Consider the following 17,446-nt stretch of genomic DNA (forward strand, 5'->3'; position numbering starts at 1 on the left):
TAAGCTAGTAGTCAACAAGATGTGCCTTTTCAAACCTAATGTCAATTTGAGAAATAGTGGACCACATACCTTCTATGCTCTTTTTTGAAATAGCTTTCCCATCTTTTAATTTTGGAACAAGCATGACGTCGGGCAATATTGGTCCCGATTAGGTTTTTCATCGGTGGAATGGGTCACTTCCGAGGATCACATCGAGGATTAGCTGGCCGCGATCTTTTTCACCAAGTGCAAATTGCAAGTTGGATTTCACCCGTGAACTTGGCTGATGGCCTTGCCATGGTTTTCCTTTGGTCATAACAACCTTGATATAGCTGGTTGCTCGCCCACCTGCGGGGCGCCTATGGTGCATCAGTCCCACCCTTCCCATCAATTAGCTTAACATTGTGAATCGCCCGTATGGGTGAAAACTAACTATCAATGCTATTCACATACGGCACACAAATTTATTGTTGTCAAACAAAGATTATCGGCTACATGGAAATCGATTAATTGCAAAACTTAATCGGTGATGACTTCAATAAACTTGGAAATAATATAAGCCGAATTCTTTATAGAAGGTGGGTGCGGGAGATAAAAACACTGTTTTAATTTGGCTCGACGGACACATGTATAATTGACATTTGCATTTCTAGCATGTTTTGTGGTTTATTGATCAAGAAAAACGAATTGGGTATAAAGCGTCTCTTCATAAATGTATATTTGTAGGTTTTGAGTTGTCACGTTTCTTGGATTTTCTTGAGAATTTTCGGTATTTGCAGTGTTCAAGAATGTTAAAAGATAATGCAGATATGGATGTGTTATTGGTGAACAACATTCAATCATAAAAAAACAGGAAATCTTTGTACTTTGTATTATTTGCTAACTAAAAACCGTTAAGATTCTTGGATTTCGCCTCCATAAAAACCCTATCCATCATTGCATCTTTCTGTTGTGCCCCTAACACACTCACGCTTATACATTAAAAAAAAATACACACACAAACACACACAGTTGAACTAAAACATGGGTTCTTCAAGATGGTGGAGAAAAATGGCTACTGGTCTCTCTGCATTGCTACTTTGTCTTCGATTTTGCTTTGGTCGTGGAGGTAACTCCTTTTTACGTGGTGAAATACAAAATTTAAAGACTTTTAGCTCGCCCCCTTCTAAATTTTTATTTTAATAAAGGTATTATTCATAAGATCAATATATATGAAATCATACAACAACTTTGATAAATTATAATCAATTTTCTAAAATTCAATTCCACTTCTTATGTTTCTTAGCTAGCTCGGTCCCTGTATCAGCTTCACCACTTCTTATGCACCTACCGATCTTCCTCGATCGATCATATTATTTCACATATTTGGAAATGTGCATTGAATCTAGCAAAACTAGTTTAAAGAAGAGTAGATGCACCTCTTTCATTCTTTTCTTTATTATCAAAGATACTTAGGAAACGTTAGTTTAAACATGAAAGAAGTGAATTTAAAGAAAAAGGTCTACAGGTTGTTTTCTAATTTCTTTTATAGAAAATAAATAAAGAGAAATATCTGTATTGAAACTATTGATGATTTACTAATGTAATTAATTATTTTCTCACATAAAGACACAGGCTTCCCTTTTATACACCAATCAACAGCAGCTCCGATGGTGTCATACTACGATTACATTATCGTTGGCGGAGGCACCGCCGGCTGCCCGTTAGCTGCTACTCTCTCTCAAACCTACTCCGTACTCGTCCTCGAACGCGGTGGCTCCCCATTCCGGAACCCCAACATCACCCACTTATCAAGATTTGGAGCAGCGCTCTCCGACCTCTCCCCCAAATCACCTTCTCAACGCTTTGTCTCAGAGGACGGCGTCATCAACGCCAGGGCCCGGGTGCTCGGCGGCGGAACATCCCTCAACGCCGGATTCTACACACGTGCCGGCTCACCATACATCGCCAAGGCCGGTTGGGATGCCAAATTGGTGAACGAGTCGTACCGATGGGTTGAAAAAGTGGTGGCGTTTCAGCCGCCGTTGAGACAGTGGCAGTCGGCGGTGAGAAATAGCTTGCTGGAGATCGGAATACGGCCTTACAATGGCTACACGCTTGACCATTTGTACGGAACAAAGGTTGGTGGCACCATTTTCGATGGATATGGGCGGCGGCATACGTCTGCTCACTTGCTTCGTTACGCGAACCCTTCAGGGATCACTGTTTTCCTCCATGCACCTGTTCAGAAAATACTATTTACAACAGAAGGTGAGCGTTTTTTTATTGTAAATCATGCCTTAAAAACAGTACATTCATGACTCTTTTCGTAATTTTATACATGCAGGAAAACCAAGGCCAACAGCAGATGGGGTGATCTTCACAGACGCAAGTGGGCTTAACCACTGGGCTTATTTGAGAAGAGGTCCTAATAGTGAAGTGATAGTTTGTTCTGGGGCACTAGGAAGCCCACAACTTCTAATGTTGAGTGGGTTGGGTCCAAAGAGACACCTTCAGGCCCATAACATATCTGTGGTATTGGATCAGCCTTTGGTGGGCCAAGGGATGTCCGATAACCCGATGAATGCGGTTTTTGTCCCCTCTCCTAGACCCGTTGAGGTGTCTCTCATTCAAGTCGTTGGTATCACTCACAATGGAAGTTATATCGAGGGTGCTAGTGGTGAAAACTTTGGTACTGATCAAACTCAAAGCACTCGAGATTTTGGGATGTTTTCTCCAAAGGTATATAATTGTAAAATATTTTATTATTATTATTTTTTACTTAATGAGCTAAATGAGATAAGCACTTAATGTCGATAACTATAAATGTTTTTTTTGTACTTAATATTGACAAGATGACTTAATGTGCTAAGCAAAAAAATCGAGCATAATTTATCAAGTCACTAACTTTTTGCCCATTTTGTCTCCCCATGCCACACACAACTTTTCTCGCCTAAAAAATGATGAATATTATTAAAATTAATAATATTGAAAAAATATTTTTGTCATTTAATCACATTCAGATTATTTATTTAGGGAATGCTTTTTAAAATGACTTATTCACATGTTGGCTTTTAAAAAGTAACAAGTTAAAAAAGTGTTGTGGTAAACAATAATTTTTTGGTAAAAAAATGATTTTTTTTTTAAAAAAAAGCTAGGAATTCTTTTGCTTTTCCAGAAAGTCAATAAGGAGTTTAAGAAGCAATCCCAAACACTGCCTTAGTCAAAATATACAAACATCCTAACCCAGTCAATTGAATTTTTTTTTTTTTTTTTTTTGTTTGTATTTCCAGATTGGACAATTCTCAACTTTGCCTCCAAAACAAAGAACACAAAAGGCATTAGATAGGGCAATACAGGCAATGAGGTTCCTCCCACGAAGTGCATTCGTGGGTGGGTTTATCTTGGAGAAGATTATGGGCCCACTCTCAAGAGGCCATCTTCAGCTTCGAACTAAAAACCCAAATGATAATCCTGCAGTCACATTCAATTACTTTAAAGATCGTGGAGACTTAGAAAGATGTGTTCAAGGGATCAAAATGATTGAGAAGGTGATTGAATCGAGATCATTTTCAAGATTTCGCTATAATTATCTCCCAATCTCAAGCCTTCTAAACATGACAGCTAATGCACCTGTTAACATGTTGCCTAAACATGCAAATGCATCGAGGTCTTTAGAACAGTTTTGTAGAGATACAGTGATGACTATATGGCATTACCATGGAGGATGTCATGTTGGGAAAGTGGTAGATCGTGATTATAAGGTTATTGGTGTTGATGCTCTTAGGGTTATCGATGGATCAACTTTTGATTATTCTCCAGGAACTAATCCTCAAGCTACAGTAATGATGCTCGGAAGATACATGGGTGTTAAAATGTTGCGCGAGAGGTATGCAAAAAATGAAACTTATTCATGATTGTGTACGTATTATTCTTTGATGGACAAACAAAAACAACATTTGTTCTTCAAACACTTGATTTCTTTGAGCAATTAGTTTAGGGTTTTGTAAATACTTACAATTATATATTATAAAATTCTTCTGTATATTAGTTTAGATACATGCATGCATGCTTATTACAAAAGTTTTTAAAGAATATTTTACCTACATATGTGTCGAATAGGATTTGGTTGAACAAGCTTTGGCGTTGATATGTCAAATATAGTTACATTTACTTTCAAAATTAAATAATCAATATATTGAAAATAATAGCTAACCATATAAGAGGTTATAATTTGTAAATATATAGTTTGCTTAAGCTGTAGGTAGTTTTTAACTTTTTTTTTTAATTTTTGTTGCTAATTTGATTATTTCATAGTTATCTTCATTTTAACCACTTTTTCCTAATACAAATTTGTTTTTTATTTAAATTTTATTTGGTGAGCTAACTGAAAAGCTAGTTTTTAGCTTATAAGCTATATTATCTAGTGAATTTGTTTATTTGTTTGGATGTGAAAAACATATATTATGAAGAGGAGATATCAAAGCATGAAATATATCACCAACCTAGATGTTTGGAATTTGAACTCCAAACTTTTGTAGTGCCAACTGAGTTAACAATAATGCTTAATGAAAAAACAAATGTTTTATCTTTAAGATTTCTAAAAATTATCTCTGGCTAAACATAATATGTTTCGGGGGTATTGAATTGAAGTGCGACTAATATCAAAGAGATATTGTAATATTTGTATATCACTTAAAAATATGGAACAAGGTAGGACATGAACTTTCTTTCAATTTCTCATAGATTGAAAATTTCATTAATGTGTTCCTCATCCTCATTATTGACAATAACCCCTTTAGGGATCAACTGATGTGCACATATTTATAGCACACTTTTAGGGATAAACGGATGTGCACTTGTTTATAGCTAGCTAGTTAAGGGGAAGCATCTTCTTCCATCACCTTTATATATCTTTTCCATCTGTCCCCACACAAAGACACATGATGGTGTAGAAGAACATTCAAGTGTTTATGTCATGCTTCAAATAGAATCTAACACTTTTTCTGAAATGAAGAAGCTTTGGCTCTCTAGGAATCTATATCTCTCATGGGGATAATATCCATGGTATAAACCATAGGTGCCCATAGGCATATCCTATTTCATAATGGTTTATACGATAGAAAAAACACATATATAAGCTCTAAGTATGATCCTTAGCGCGATCATGCTCAAGCAGAAGTCTACAACATTAAGGTCAGGTTTTACGATCTAATAAGCAAACTAGTTTTAGGGTTTCTCTTCTTTTGGCAGTTGCATACTTGGTGCTTAAGAATGATCAACGATCGATCTTGAATCAGGACATTCTTTCTCTAACATACATTCTACTGCCAAAGGAGAGTTGCCCTTTGACTCTTTTGTTTACAACCATGAATGTTCATTTTGGTCAAGCTTTCAAGCATTACATCACGTGGAATCAAAGGTATTATTAATAAAGATCATTATAAAAATTTGGCATATGTACATGTCGTGCCTTCTTTTGGACATTAATTGGGTGTATTCGGGGCACATCGTATATAAGAGCACTTCCATTTACAAGCATTGTATAAGGTCAATCCGCTTCTTAGTTTGCCACATGCTATAAAAGATTGTAACCTGATTTTTGTGACATGTTACATAACCTCCTTGTATATTACATCAACGAACACAAAAAATATACTTAAGGACCACGAAAGCTAAAATATTGAATACTTACAAATAAACAGGGTTGAAGGGTGAGGGGATTTTGTATGAAATTATATATGAATCAACTTTCTGATGCAGGGCATCCAGGGAATGGCTTTCCAAACGATCAAAGGAAAAAAGACGATACAGTTTTCGCACTTTTAGCCGTAGTGACAGAAGAAATTCCCGTAATAGTCAAGGGTTCCATCGTAGGGGTCGAGTGCCCCATCATCGGGCTCAAAATGAAGATGACATAGGGCTAAACTGAAGCCATTGTACGACTACGATCAGGAATTGTAGCATTATGATTGGACGCCTAGAAACGGTCTGTTTTGATCCTCTTTTGGGCTTCATTCTTAACTGTGTTTTTGGATAATTCTTGGGGTTTTTTCATAGCTTATTTAAGTTATTTGTTTCTTTTTTATTAAAGAAATTCTATTATTATAAATAAGAGCATAGGCATTGTTTTTATTACTTATGATTTTGGTAACTAAACACTTTGAAGAGTTCCTAAATTTGTATCGGCTAATTCCGTTTTTAAAGTTCATTAAGCATTGTTGGTGCATTTTGTGGGTATGATTAGCACTCTCAGCTGTTTTAATGATAACGAATATGAAGCTCTTAAGTCTTATTTTATTGTTTTACTCAACCATTTAAAAATCAGTTTTTTAGTTGAATCGGTACGATGAATGGTTCTCGGTTCATTCAGTTTAACCTGTTCAACAGTTGCTTCAACCGGTTTCTATAATTTTCATATTTTTTTTTTCTATTTTCTTACATACACATAGACATCACAAGTTTAAGCATTAAAAATACATATAAATATAAGTTGAAGATCAATTTAAATACATTAAAAATACATAACCGTAAATTCTACATCAATCCACATATATCAAAAATAAAATAGAGTATATATAGAAACAAAGTATAGTTTAGATGAATACAAACACATTAAAAAACTTTAAAATATTAATATGTGTTTTTATTCATAGAAATATAAATAGATGTGAGAAAAAAACTAAAGTTTGTTATGAAAATGATTCATTTCTATGTGTTTTTATTTAATTTACCCGGTTCAACATGTTTAATTTAATTGGTTCAATCGTATTTTTGTAAAAACCGACAGGTTCATTTCGGTTCAGAAATAGACATAAAACTGATGCTAGTTGAACCACTCTCGTCTATGATTTCGATCCAACAAATTCAAACCGGTTTTTAAAACATTAGTTTTACTAACTGTTTGCTTGGTGTGAAGGTTTTTATTTAAACGGTAAAATGATGATGATTTTACAAATCACTACTTCCTTTCTACATTGGATGTTTTGGGTCCGTATTCAGCAAGCTTGGCAATGAAGATTAAAATTTCGATATCAACCGAAGAATTCAAGTAAAAGTAAAGGTATCTTATGAAGGCGAGGTTGAATGTGACATCAATAATTTAAAGTTTAATTCCTAAAATAATTTATAGAAGCAGACTAAATCCTAAGGATGTGGGGAGTGGTCACACCCAAGCCACCGGAAAAGTACTACCAACTCAGCACCACGTCAGTCCACCACCAACTCACTAGACATTGGAAATGGTTACCACTCCACAATATTTATCTTTTATTTACATTAAATTAAATAAAAAACATAATTGATAAAAACATAATAACAATAATAATAATAATATAAAAGTCTAGGGTGGAATTTGTAAATTTTATAAATCAATTTTGAGAAAAAAAAAATTAGGAAAGAGGTTTGTTCTGCTTTTGATCCAAACTCAAGGGACCATAGTTGACAATTGTTGAAAAATATGTCTTTTTCCTGACTAAACGAGGTCTATTGGCTTCCTTTGTAAAGATTTTTTTTTTTTTTTTTTGTATTATATTGCGTCCAACGACTGCATTCAGTCAAAACGGGAAGCCAACCAATGGCGAGACCCGTCTTCGTCCGTCTTCATAGAGACACCACACACAAGCCACCGGGTCAGGGGACGGTGTTCACGTGTCTTCAGACCCTCCAGCTCAGCTCCATGCGTGGGTTGAGTTGCCCACTCCGGATAGGCTAATCTTAAGGCTTGTTTGGTTGGCTTTTGGCTTCTCTAAAATGTGGAAGAATTTAGTACCACTTATTTTTATTTTATTTATTAATTTATTTATTTATTTATGTTTGGTTCGACTTTTTCTAAGGAATTATAATTCTAAATGATTTTTTTTCCTATCATAAACAGGGAAATATTTTCATCACATCTGTCACCATCTAACACTACTTCCACCACCACAACATATCGTCGTCACCATCACCGCTACCTCCTAGCTAAATTTTTCATAGCTATACAATTTGTAGCAATGTACTAAAGAATTTGTTATAGACTAGTTTCGTCGAAAATTAACTATAGACTAATTTTTTAGTAATAGTTTTATCAAATCAATTCTGAACTTATCCTATAAAAAATCAACTATGGACTTATTCCATAAAAAAAAATTAACTACCAAATAATTTCATAGCAAAAAATGTGACAAAATAAATTACTTAGCAAAATCATTGCAAATTAACTACTTAGCAAATTAGGTAGCAATAAAGAGTCACGAAACCTTATATATGTAAACCATTTTTCCGACTTAGATAGTTTTCGAACTATATATACATTTGTGACTATTTCATGCTTCCTACATACCATCCACAACCCATCATTATCTAAATGTTTTGGAAATTTATAACATAAAACGTACGTTAAAGTCTTTCAAGAGAATTCATATTAGGGTTTCCAGCAAAATCATTAGGTCCTCCATCATCTATCTCTTTATATCATCCATTGGTATTCCTTTCTTCCTATTTCCAATTTTTCATTCTCATTCCCATTCTTGTTACATTCAATTAAAATTCACTTTCGATGTCATCATCAACACACCGAAAATGAATGCAAAATATCCACTCAAGAACCCTTTTCACTCAAAGTTGGATTAGTGGCGATCATAAACCTAAATCCCCGCCTTTACATGTACAGCTAAAATTAAAAGTCGACAGCCACACGAGATAAAGCTATTTGTAGACAACTTTATCTTTGCTCATCCCTTTTATGTATTTTTTTTAAGGTTTTTCTAATATGTGCCCTAAGGGCACATATAAAAGATAGTAATTATGGTAAAAAAAATATTGGAACTAGGATTTGTATTAATTAGCAAACTATTTCTTTTATTTTCCAAATTAATATATATATATATATATATATATATATATATATATATATATATATATATATATATATATATATATATATTAGTTTTTGTTCTTTATAATATGATTAAATATCTTCACGTTTATATACGATCTTGTTAATTTTTTTTTACAGTATATCTTCTGTCATTTTCTTCGACAAACAATAGTTTAGCATTTTGCTAACATTTACAGATGGAAGAACGCATCTTTTTTGATCTTAATGAAGTTCCTGTGGAAGAAAACTCCATAAATGCACGACATGAAGAAACTGCTACTGAAGAACATAGTCAAAACAACAAGACAATTTTTGATGAACCGTTTGTTGGTCAATATTTTCTAAGTGAAGAAGAGGCTCTTATTTTTTATCAAAATTATGCGAGAAAGAAAGGGTTTTCCGTTCGAAAAGGAAGGTTCATGAACAAGAAAACAGGAGAAAGGAAAAGACGTGACTTTTTTTGTCATCATGAAGGAAAATCAGAGTTTAAAAAAGATTATACAAAAAAAAAAAAAACAAGAAACCGAGGTTATACAAGATGTGAATGCAAGGCTCACATGCGTATAACATTGATAAGAATTAACGAAATCTTCCCCGAAGAGTGGCAAGTCACTAAGTTTGTTGCGGCGCATAATCATGTTTTGTTGAATGCTCAAGAGGTTCGTTTTTTACCATCTTACCGTAATATTACATTAGAAGATGAAAAACACATACTTTTATTAAAAGAAGGGGGTTTGTCCGTTACACAAATTATGCGTGTGATTGAGCTTGAAAGGAATGTGAGACATGGAGAACTTTCTTTTCTTAAAAAGGATGTCTATAACCTTTTTACCAAAAATCATAAAATGCACTCACAAAATGATGCAAGAGAGCTTTTGGAGTACTGTAAAAATGCTAAAAATGAAAAATCTTAATTTTCAATATGCATCTACACTAGATAGCGAAAGTAAACTAGAACATATTTTTTGGTGTCATGCTCATTGTTTTGAATTGTATCAAAAATACGGAGATGTTGTGGTATTTGATATTACATACAAGGTGAATTCATATGACATGCCGTTTGGCATATTTGTCGGTATTGACAATCATGGAAGAACTATATTATTTGGTTGTGCACTTCTACGTAATGAGAAACTAAAAACATTTGAATGGCTCTTTAAGGTAAGTATATTTTTGTTTGATTTTTTTTAAACCTATTTGTATTATTATGTGATTAAATTTATGAAGTTTACTTTATTCTCAGAATTTTACTCTATTGATGAAAAAGTCACCAAAAACGATATTGACCGATCAAGATCCTTGGATGAAACAAGCAATTGAAACGGAGATGCCTTATACTAAACATGCATTTTGCATATGGCACATCACCACTAAGTTTAGCAGTTGGTTTACTTCGGTGCTAAGAAGTGAATATTCAAGTTGGTGCACCGAATTTCACAACTTATATAAGTTAGATTCGGTTGAAGAATTTGAGCAACAATGGCCATTAGTAAGTGCAAAATACAATCTTGAAAAAAATAAGCATGTAACAGCGTTATACCAGATTAAAAAAATTTGGGTTCCAAGCTATCTTCGTGGCTTTTTCTTTGGTTGCATGACGACTACAGGAAGATCAGAGAGCATAAATTCATTTATAAAAAAAATTATATCTTCCAATACATGTCTAATTGAGTTTATTAGACAAGTAAGTACCAATATTTAGTTTATTATATTTTTTTAGGTTAATCATTTTTTAATTAATCTTTTTTTACTTATAATTGTATAGGTTGATCTTACCATTGAAGATGTTGGGCATAGACAAATGCATGATAGTATGGTGTCAAAATGTCAAGAGTCGCATTTGAGATCATTATCACCATTAGAAAAACAAGGCTACCAAGTTTTGACTCCATACGCATTTAAGAAGTTTCAAGATCAGTTTGCTCAAGCGATTCAATATTCAGTTCGAGAAGAAAATGGTACAAGTTTTATTGTCAAACATTACAAAGCGGTTCGACAGCATCAGGTGGTTTGGGATGGTAAGACGGCTAAATGCACTAGCAAAAACTTTGAATTTGTCGGGATACTTTGTCGTCACATCTTAAGTGTTCTTCTCCATAAGGGTTCCTTTGAAATTCCTTCTAATTATTGGTTATCGCGCTGGAGTCGAAAAGAGGCTTAATTTGATGAAATTTCTCAGTTACAAATAGAAGGAAATGTTGATGCTTCGTCATCTTGTGGAAACAATAGTGATCTTGTAACTAATGCAATTGAGTTGGTTCGATGCCCAGTTATCTCACAAACAAAAGGACGCCCTAAACAAAAGAGAATGAAAAGTGGAAAGGAATTAGCAAGACAAGTAAAGCGTTGCAGACTTTGTAGATCTTCTAGTCACAACTTCACCACATGTCCAGAGCGTGAGTCTAATAATGCTTAACAAGTGACAAAAAAAAAAAAAAAAAAAAAAAAAACCCTGATATACAGAGTGAAGATTTCAATCCAATATTTCATTTTAAATGCTAAATTGTAATATTAGTATCAACTCTACTTTTTGTTATCATACGAAAATCCTTTTGTTTTTGTTTTCAGCATTCCATATTTTAATGGCAATATTGAAATTAATATAATGTAAAATAAAGGAAACCAAAAATTATTAGTTGTTTAAGAATGACACGAAGATATAATATAAAAACAAGAATTTAAAATATATATATATATATATATATATATATATATATATATATATATATATATATATATATATATATATATATATATATATATATATATATATAAACATAGAATATATGAAGGAACTAAAATGAAAATATATATATATCTACGGTAAGTGGAGAAAAAAATCGAGAGACTAAAAAAATAAATTAACTAATATTTATTTTTAGAATATGAATAAAAGGAAGGTAAATATAAAAAAGAATAAAAGAGTTTGTTATTTAATACCAAATCCTAGTTTTAATAAAAAATTACCATAATTACTATTTCTTATATGTGCTTAAGGCACATATTAGAAAAACCCTTTTTTTAATCTTCCTTAATCATTATTAATTATAAAAAAATATTTTTTTTCATATGATTTTCATTAATAAGAAAATATACACGTAAAGAAAATAACATATAAATCCGTAGGTGAACCATAATAATGTGTTTATAAGGATTTCTTAACTATAAATAATATTCTATCAAAACAAAATTGAATAATTCAAATGGTAGTTAGAGTAAATTACACTAATGGTCCTTATGGTTCGGAGTAATTTGCACTTTTGGTCCCTAATTTTTTTTTAAACTTTGAAGGTCCCTAATATTTGTTTTTGTTACACGCTTGGTCCGTACTGTTTATTTTTGTTACATGCTTGGTCTCTGTCTTACCTAAAAAGAGTATTATTTAAATAGGGAAAAATTGTGAGATGGGTAAGGTAATGTGAGGGAGTAGGATTAGGGGTGTGTTCAATTATGCCGGAAGTTTACGTAAATTTTTGCGTTTTCACCCTTTTAGGCGGCTACCCTGTTAACTTAAATAGATGGCATGCCACATAGGTTGTGATTGGGACTTCTTCCGCTGACTAGGCACTGAGTCCTCCCTTGATTAAAAAAACATTATGCACTTATACTACAAGAAAAATGGTCTTCTGTGACTATAATATTAAAGACTCATTAAGACCTGGGTACCCTGTATCCGGGACTGATGAATTAGTCTCAGATACTATCTAGGACTGATTTTAATGTGTGAATCATTAGGGATTGAACAAAATTATTTGAGACTAAAGTTCAGCCCCTAATCTGTTTGCAGCCATTTAGGTTTGGTGGGAAACACACTGGGAATTGAACTTCAATCTCGAATAGTCTAGCACCAACTTTGACTTTGGAGAGAATGTTATATGGGACTGAATTTCAGTCCCTGATAAATGAAAGACCCTCACTTTCGTATTTCTGAAAGACCCAAACTTTCATACTTGACAATATAGTTACTCCAAAACATGTTGTTTGCATATTCATAAAAACAATATTTTACATTGATAAAGAGATTACAAATGAAAGGATACAAACCGACTATTACAAAGTGTTATATATTACACAACTACCCTAGATACTATACATGTATACATACATGATCCCTAAATACAAAAGTAATAATACAACTATTCTAAACCTTCCGACAATATATGACTATACTGCTTACTTATCTCCTACAAATTTGTTAAACATTGAGAGGGTAAGCGGTGACGCTTAGTGAGTTCAATAATAGATACAATATAACTTATGTCATATATATACTTCAATATGGCAGAAGCAAAGAGGAACAAGGAAACAACAAAGACATATGTGAATCATGTGACAAACGTTCCATGTCAATCATTGATTTGATTCAAAGATATACAATCAATGAGACATAACAATTTCCATACTTGATATACATTAATAAAGCTTCGGCCGAAATGGCACAGAAGACATAGACTTTCTGATTAAACATTTTGGTAGATTTCAGGCTTTCAGCCCTGTCTAACCTTCTGCCAATACCATAGAATAGAAATCATTCTCTTACGGAGACATGTTCTACATGGCCAAAGGCTTCATACCAGTAGGGGTGTGCACGATGCGGTTTGGTGCGGCTTAAAGTCGAAACTGCAATCTGCACCGCATATGCGGTTTAAGTTTTTTTGAAACCGCAAAGCGCACCGCAGAAGTTCAAAACCGTGTTATGTGGTGCGGATTGTTGCGGGCGGTTTAAGTGCGGTTTTGAGGTTTGATGAGTTGCTACATTTTATAACTTTTGAAAAATCTAAAAAACATTTTGATGTTTTGAGATATAAAACTAGAAACTAGAAATGTTTTGCAAAAAACTCAAAAACAAGTTACTTTATGTAATACGTTTGTTAATTAATTCCTATTGTATGACTATATTCACTAATTTTAGGCTAATATATATATATATATATATATATATATATATATATATATATATATATATATATATATATATATGCGGTGTGGTTTAAATCGCGACATTGTAATTGAAAACCACAAACCGCACCGCATAGTGCAGTTTAATGATATAACAAACCGCAAACCACACCGCAAAAGTTCTAAACCGCATTATGCGGTGCAGTGTGGTGCGGTGTGGGCGGTTTATGCGGTTTGGTGCACACCCCTACATACCAGTACCAATGTGAATCTAAGTCCTTTCACTCATCACATGGTTAAAGGTATTTCTTTGCTATTAAAAATAGCGAATAAAAATAACACGGGAAAATAACTCGGAATAATAACACTGAAAAGCACATAGTACATATAACACATAACATACAATTGCTACTATATATTAAACTCACATTGAAATAACCGAGGGTTAAAATAGTAATTTGAGCAGCATTTCGGCTCCAAATATGACTTTATTCGTTGAAAACCGGGAGATTTATTGAAAAACCAGACTCTGTAGAGGTAGAGCTTCAAACCGAAAAGCTAAATTTTTCGGGCTTCTCGGGAACTTTAGGAAGTTTTTCGGGTGCTAAAATTCATACCGGGGCTTCGGGGTATGTCAAAATAATAAAAATATTGAAAAAGGAGGATAAAATGGCAATTTTCCAAAATTACCTGAGAACGCTCACAAGCCTTGTATTTATAGGGCGAGGCTCGGACCGGAGAGGACAGATGGCAGCAGCAGCGAAGGGCAGGTGGCGTCCACGGAGCAAAGCAGCTGGCTTGGATGCGAGAGTCACCGCGACCCACGTCGGATGCGAGGGCTCGCCACCAAGGCACACGCGTCGATCTTCGGACTTGTCACGATTCGGATGACTCAGCGAGATCGGACACGGGGCATGCTTCGGTTGGGCCTCCCTTCGCTCGTATCACAATCTGACACTGGGCACGCATGCGAGGAGTGGGTGACGTGGCCTATTCCGGACCATGCGAAAATTCTCGGATTTCGGGCTTTTCTCGATTTTTGAGCCAAAAACTTCTAAAATCCATAACTTTTGCAGGCTCCGTTTTTTACGTTCTTTATATGCACGCGTAGGTAAAATTATGCTCTACAACTTTCGTTTGGACTTCGTCGGCTAATTTTGACTTTATTTTTAATATTATTGTTTTTAACAGACCAAGACTGGTAAATTCGTTAAAAATTCATAACTTCTTCATCCGACATCCGTTTTCGTCAGACTTTTTACCGTTGTACCACTATTGATGATATTTTCAATTCTCGTTTATCTTGTGTCGGCTAAAAATCACTCGATCTAAAATTCGAGTTTTTAGTTGTCTACTACTAAGCTGAAACTTAGAAAAATCATAACTTCCTCATACGAAGTCAGATTTTGGCATTCTTTTTATTGAAGTTCTCGGTTTAACGAATACTACGACTTTCATTTAGATCACTAAAGCTAAAAAGTAGTTTATCAAAAACTCACTTTTTACGTCATTCGGCGCTGTGCTGGATTTGTCGCGGATCTTCGATTGGTAATCACTTCTTCGTTATAACTCGGATTTCGACGAGGTTTTCGCCTACATGTTTCTAATGAGATTATCTACAACTTTCAATAATAAATTTTACTTATTTCAAATTTTATATTTTCACTAAATTTTACTATTTGGTTTTTAATTGGAATCTCATAAGACTTCCAATATTTTCTGAGTGATTCTAAACATAGTTTTACTTCATTTCTAGTAAAAAAATCTGTTAGAACTCAACACTCAATTTCACATAATATTTCATAATATTATTCTCTTTTTTAATTTACAATACACGATTTCAAAACGTGTATGTTACAAATACCTCCTCTTTTTTAGGATTTCGTCCCTGAAATCATAACGATGAAAATAAATGAGGATATTTCACTCTTATTTCATTCTTATTTTCCCTAAGTATAATTTGGGTCTCGATGGTGTTTCCACTTGAAAAGTACCAACTTCACTTCTGTATTACGTAGATTAGTCTTTCTTCCATTTACAATCTCTTCTACTTAATTTATTATCCAGTTTCACCTCAGATAATGAAATCGTTTCATCATATACGCTCAAGCATTTATGTAGATGTCTTACATGAAATATATCATGTATATCTGTTGAACCTTTAGGCAATTCCAAGTGATATGCTTGTTGACCAATTCTCTAGATAATTTTGAAAAGTCCAACAAATCTACGATTCAATCTCCTTTTCTTCTCAAATTTCATAATACCTTTCCACGGGGATACCTTCAGTATCACCCACTTGGAATTTTATGGGTCATCTTCTCTTTTCTGCATAGAACTTTTGTCGATCCTAGGCCACTTTCATTCTTTCTCATACCAATTGAATCTTATCAATGGTATATTGAATCAATCCAGGGCCTCCAAGTATTTTCTGTCCTACATCATGCCAACATAATGGTGTTCACAGTTACCCTTGACCGATCCAAAGATCACAGGAGTCTGATCTAGAATGTTGCATGTAACCTTAGATGAAATAAACTCCCTCGTCTGCTCATTCAACTGCCCGGCTCCAGAGCCCAAGCCTGATCCCTCACCACTGCTTGAAGTGCCCACTGACCTAGTGCCTAGAACCACCATACTGAAAATACATCATAACAAACATCAGTATACTCATCATATCTCGAGGGATATAACATACTACAAGTATCCTAGATTCGTCTCAGCCTTCCTTGAGTCGAGCACAGATCCTCTGCTTTTAGTAGTACGGGCCCATACTACCTTCCAAATATATCTGTACTTTCCTCAAGAACTGCTTCGACTCCACCAAGTCCCTTCTACTGCTACTGTTGATCTCATACTAAAATCTTCCTAAGCTTACCCTAGGGTAACCACCAATGCACTCTCTACTATCAGCTACATAAGAAGTCCCTGCTACCTCCCCTAACTAGCTCGTGAATACTATTACATGCCACTAAGACTAGATATTCTTCAAATGATAGATCCTACCCTACTACGGTTGGACTCAAACAAGAGCTGTGTAATAGAGTTAAACCTAACCTTCTGAAATTATTTAATCCTCGCAATATGTAACGTAACATATTCACTTATTGGTTAGTAGAGATAAATAGAACTCCTAAAAGCACAAAGCAAGTAGCACTCGAGCATCGAGTAAACACAATCAAGCATATCTCTCTCAGGCTATCCCTGACTAATTTGTACTAGCATGTAGTTCATAAAGCTGAGATACATATAACAGGCACATAAGGCATCCTTCCTAGATCCTTAGACCTAATCTAGCATGTTGTTCTCATAAAGCTGATAATCATAACATAAACATGTATGAGTAATTTGGGAGTACTTACTTGAGCTCGGCTAATTGCATGCACCACACCCTTTTCTCTTTTTTTAAAGTTCTTTTCTCTTTTCAAAATTCTTTTCTCTTTGTCAAAGTTCTTTTTCTAAAAATGTTTTTCTTATAAAAATTTTCATACCAATTCCTTAGTTTGAGTTCAGACACACCCAAGAGCGTGCCTGAATTCCTCAAACCAAGGCTCTGATACCAACTTGAAACATCCCAAAAATACAGACCAAAAAATTCTTTTTAAAACCATTAGTAAAACCATAAATCATCCATCATCATAAAGAAGAAAATCAAGAATCATGTATCTCAAACATCATCTCAAAAACTGTATCAAATCAAATGAGAAATATATCAGAGTCTAAACAATC

The 17,446-nt window shown here is 34.0% G+C and overlaps 1 protein-coding gene, 1 long non-coding RNA gene and 1 pseudogene across 2 annotated transcripts; all 3 read left to right on the top strand.

Annotated features, from left to right (window-relative positions):
- The first annotated feature begins 1,392 nt into the window (after window positions 1-1,392).
- Window positions 1,393-3,980, top strand: LOC111900424 (protein HOTHEAD). The gene is made up of 3 exons (XM_052764551.1): window positions 1,393-2,229; window positions 2,306-2,700; window positions 3,252-3,980. The coding sequence occupies exons 1-3, from the start codon at window positions 1,629-1,631 to the stop codon at window positions 3,873-3,875; spliced, it is 1,620 nt and encodes a 539-aa protein (XP_052620511.1). The 5' UTR covers window positions 1,393-1,628; the 3' UTR covers window positions 3,876-3,980.
- A 1,160-nt stretch (window positions 3,981-5,140) lies between these two features.
- LOC122194782 (uncharacterized) lies at window positions 5,141-6,100 on the top strand. Its single transcript, XR_006184619.1, has 2 exons — window positions 5,141-5,380; window positions 5,722-6,100. It is a non-coding gene; the product is annotated as an uncharacterized LOC122194782 (long non-coding RNA).
- A 2,902-nt stretch (window positions 6,101-9,002) lies between these two features.
- Window positions 9,003-11,355, top strand: LOC111900438 (protein FAR1-RELATED SEQUENCE 11-like; annotated as a pseudogene).
- The last annotated feature ends 6,091 nt before the right edge of the window (window positions 11,356-17,446 follow it).

This window comes from Lactuca sativa, chromosome 6, assembly GCF_002870075.4.
Source record: "Lactuca sativa cultivar Salinas chromosome 6, Lsat_Salinas_v11, whole genome shotgun sequence".
Taxonomy (NCBI): Eukaryota; Viridiplantae; Streptophyta; class Magnoliopsida; order Asterales; family Asteraceae; genus Lactuca; species Lactuca sativa.

Excerpts from the sequence above, each read along its gene's own strand:
- LOC111900424 (XM_052764551.1), top strand. The coding sequence starts at position 1,629 with ATGGTGTCATACTACGATTACATTATCGTTGGCGGAGGCACCGCCGGC. Across the intron at positions 2,230-2,305 it reads AATACTATTTACAACAGAAG|GAAAACCAAGGCCAACAGCA; the intron begins GTGAGCGTTTTT and ends TTATACATGCAG. Across the intron at positions 2,701-3,251 it reads TTGGGATGTTTTCTCCAAAG|ATTGGACAATTCTCAACTTT; the intron begins GTATATAATTGT and ends TTGTATTTCCAG.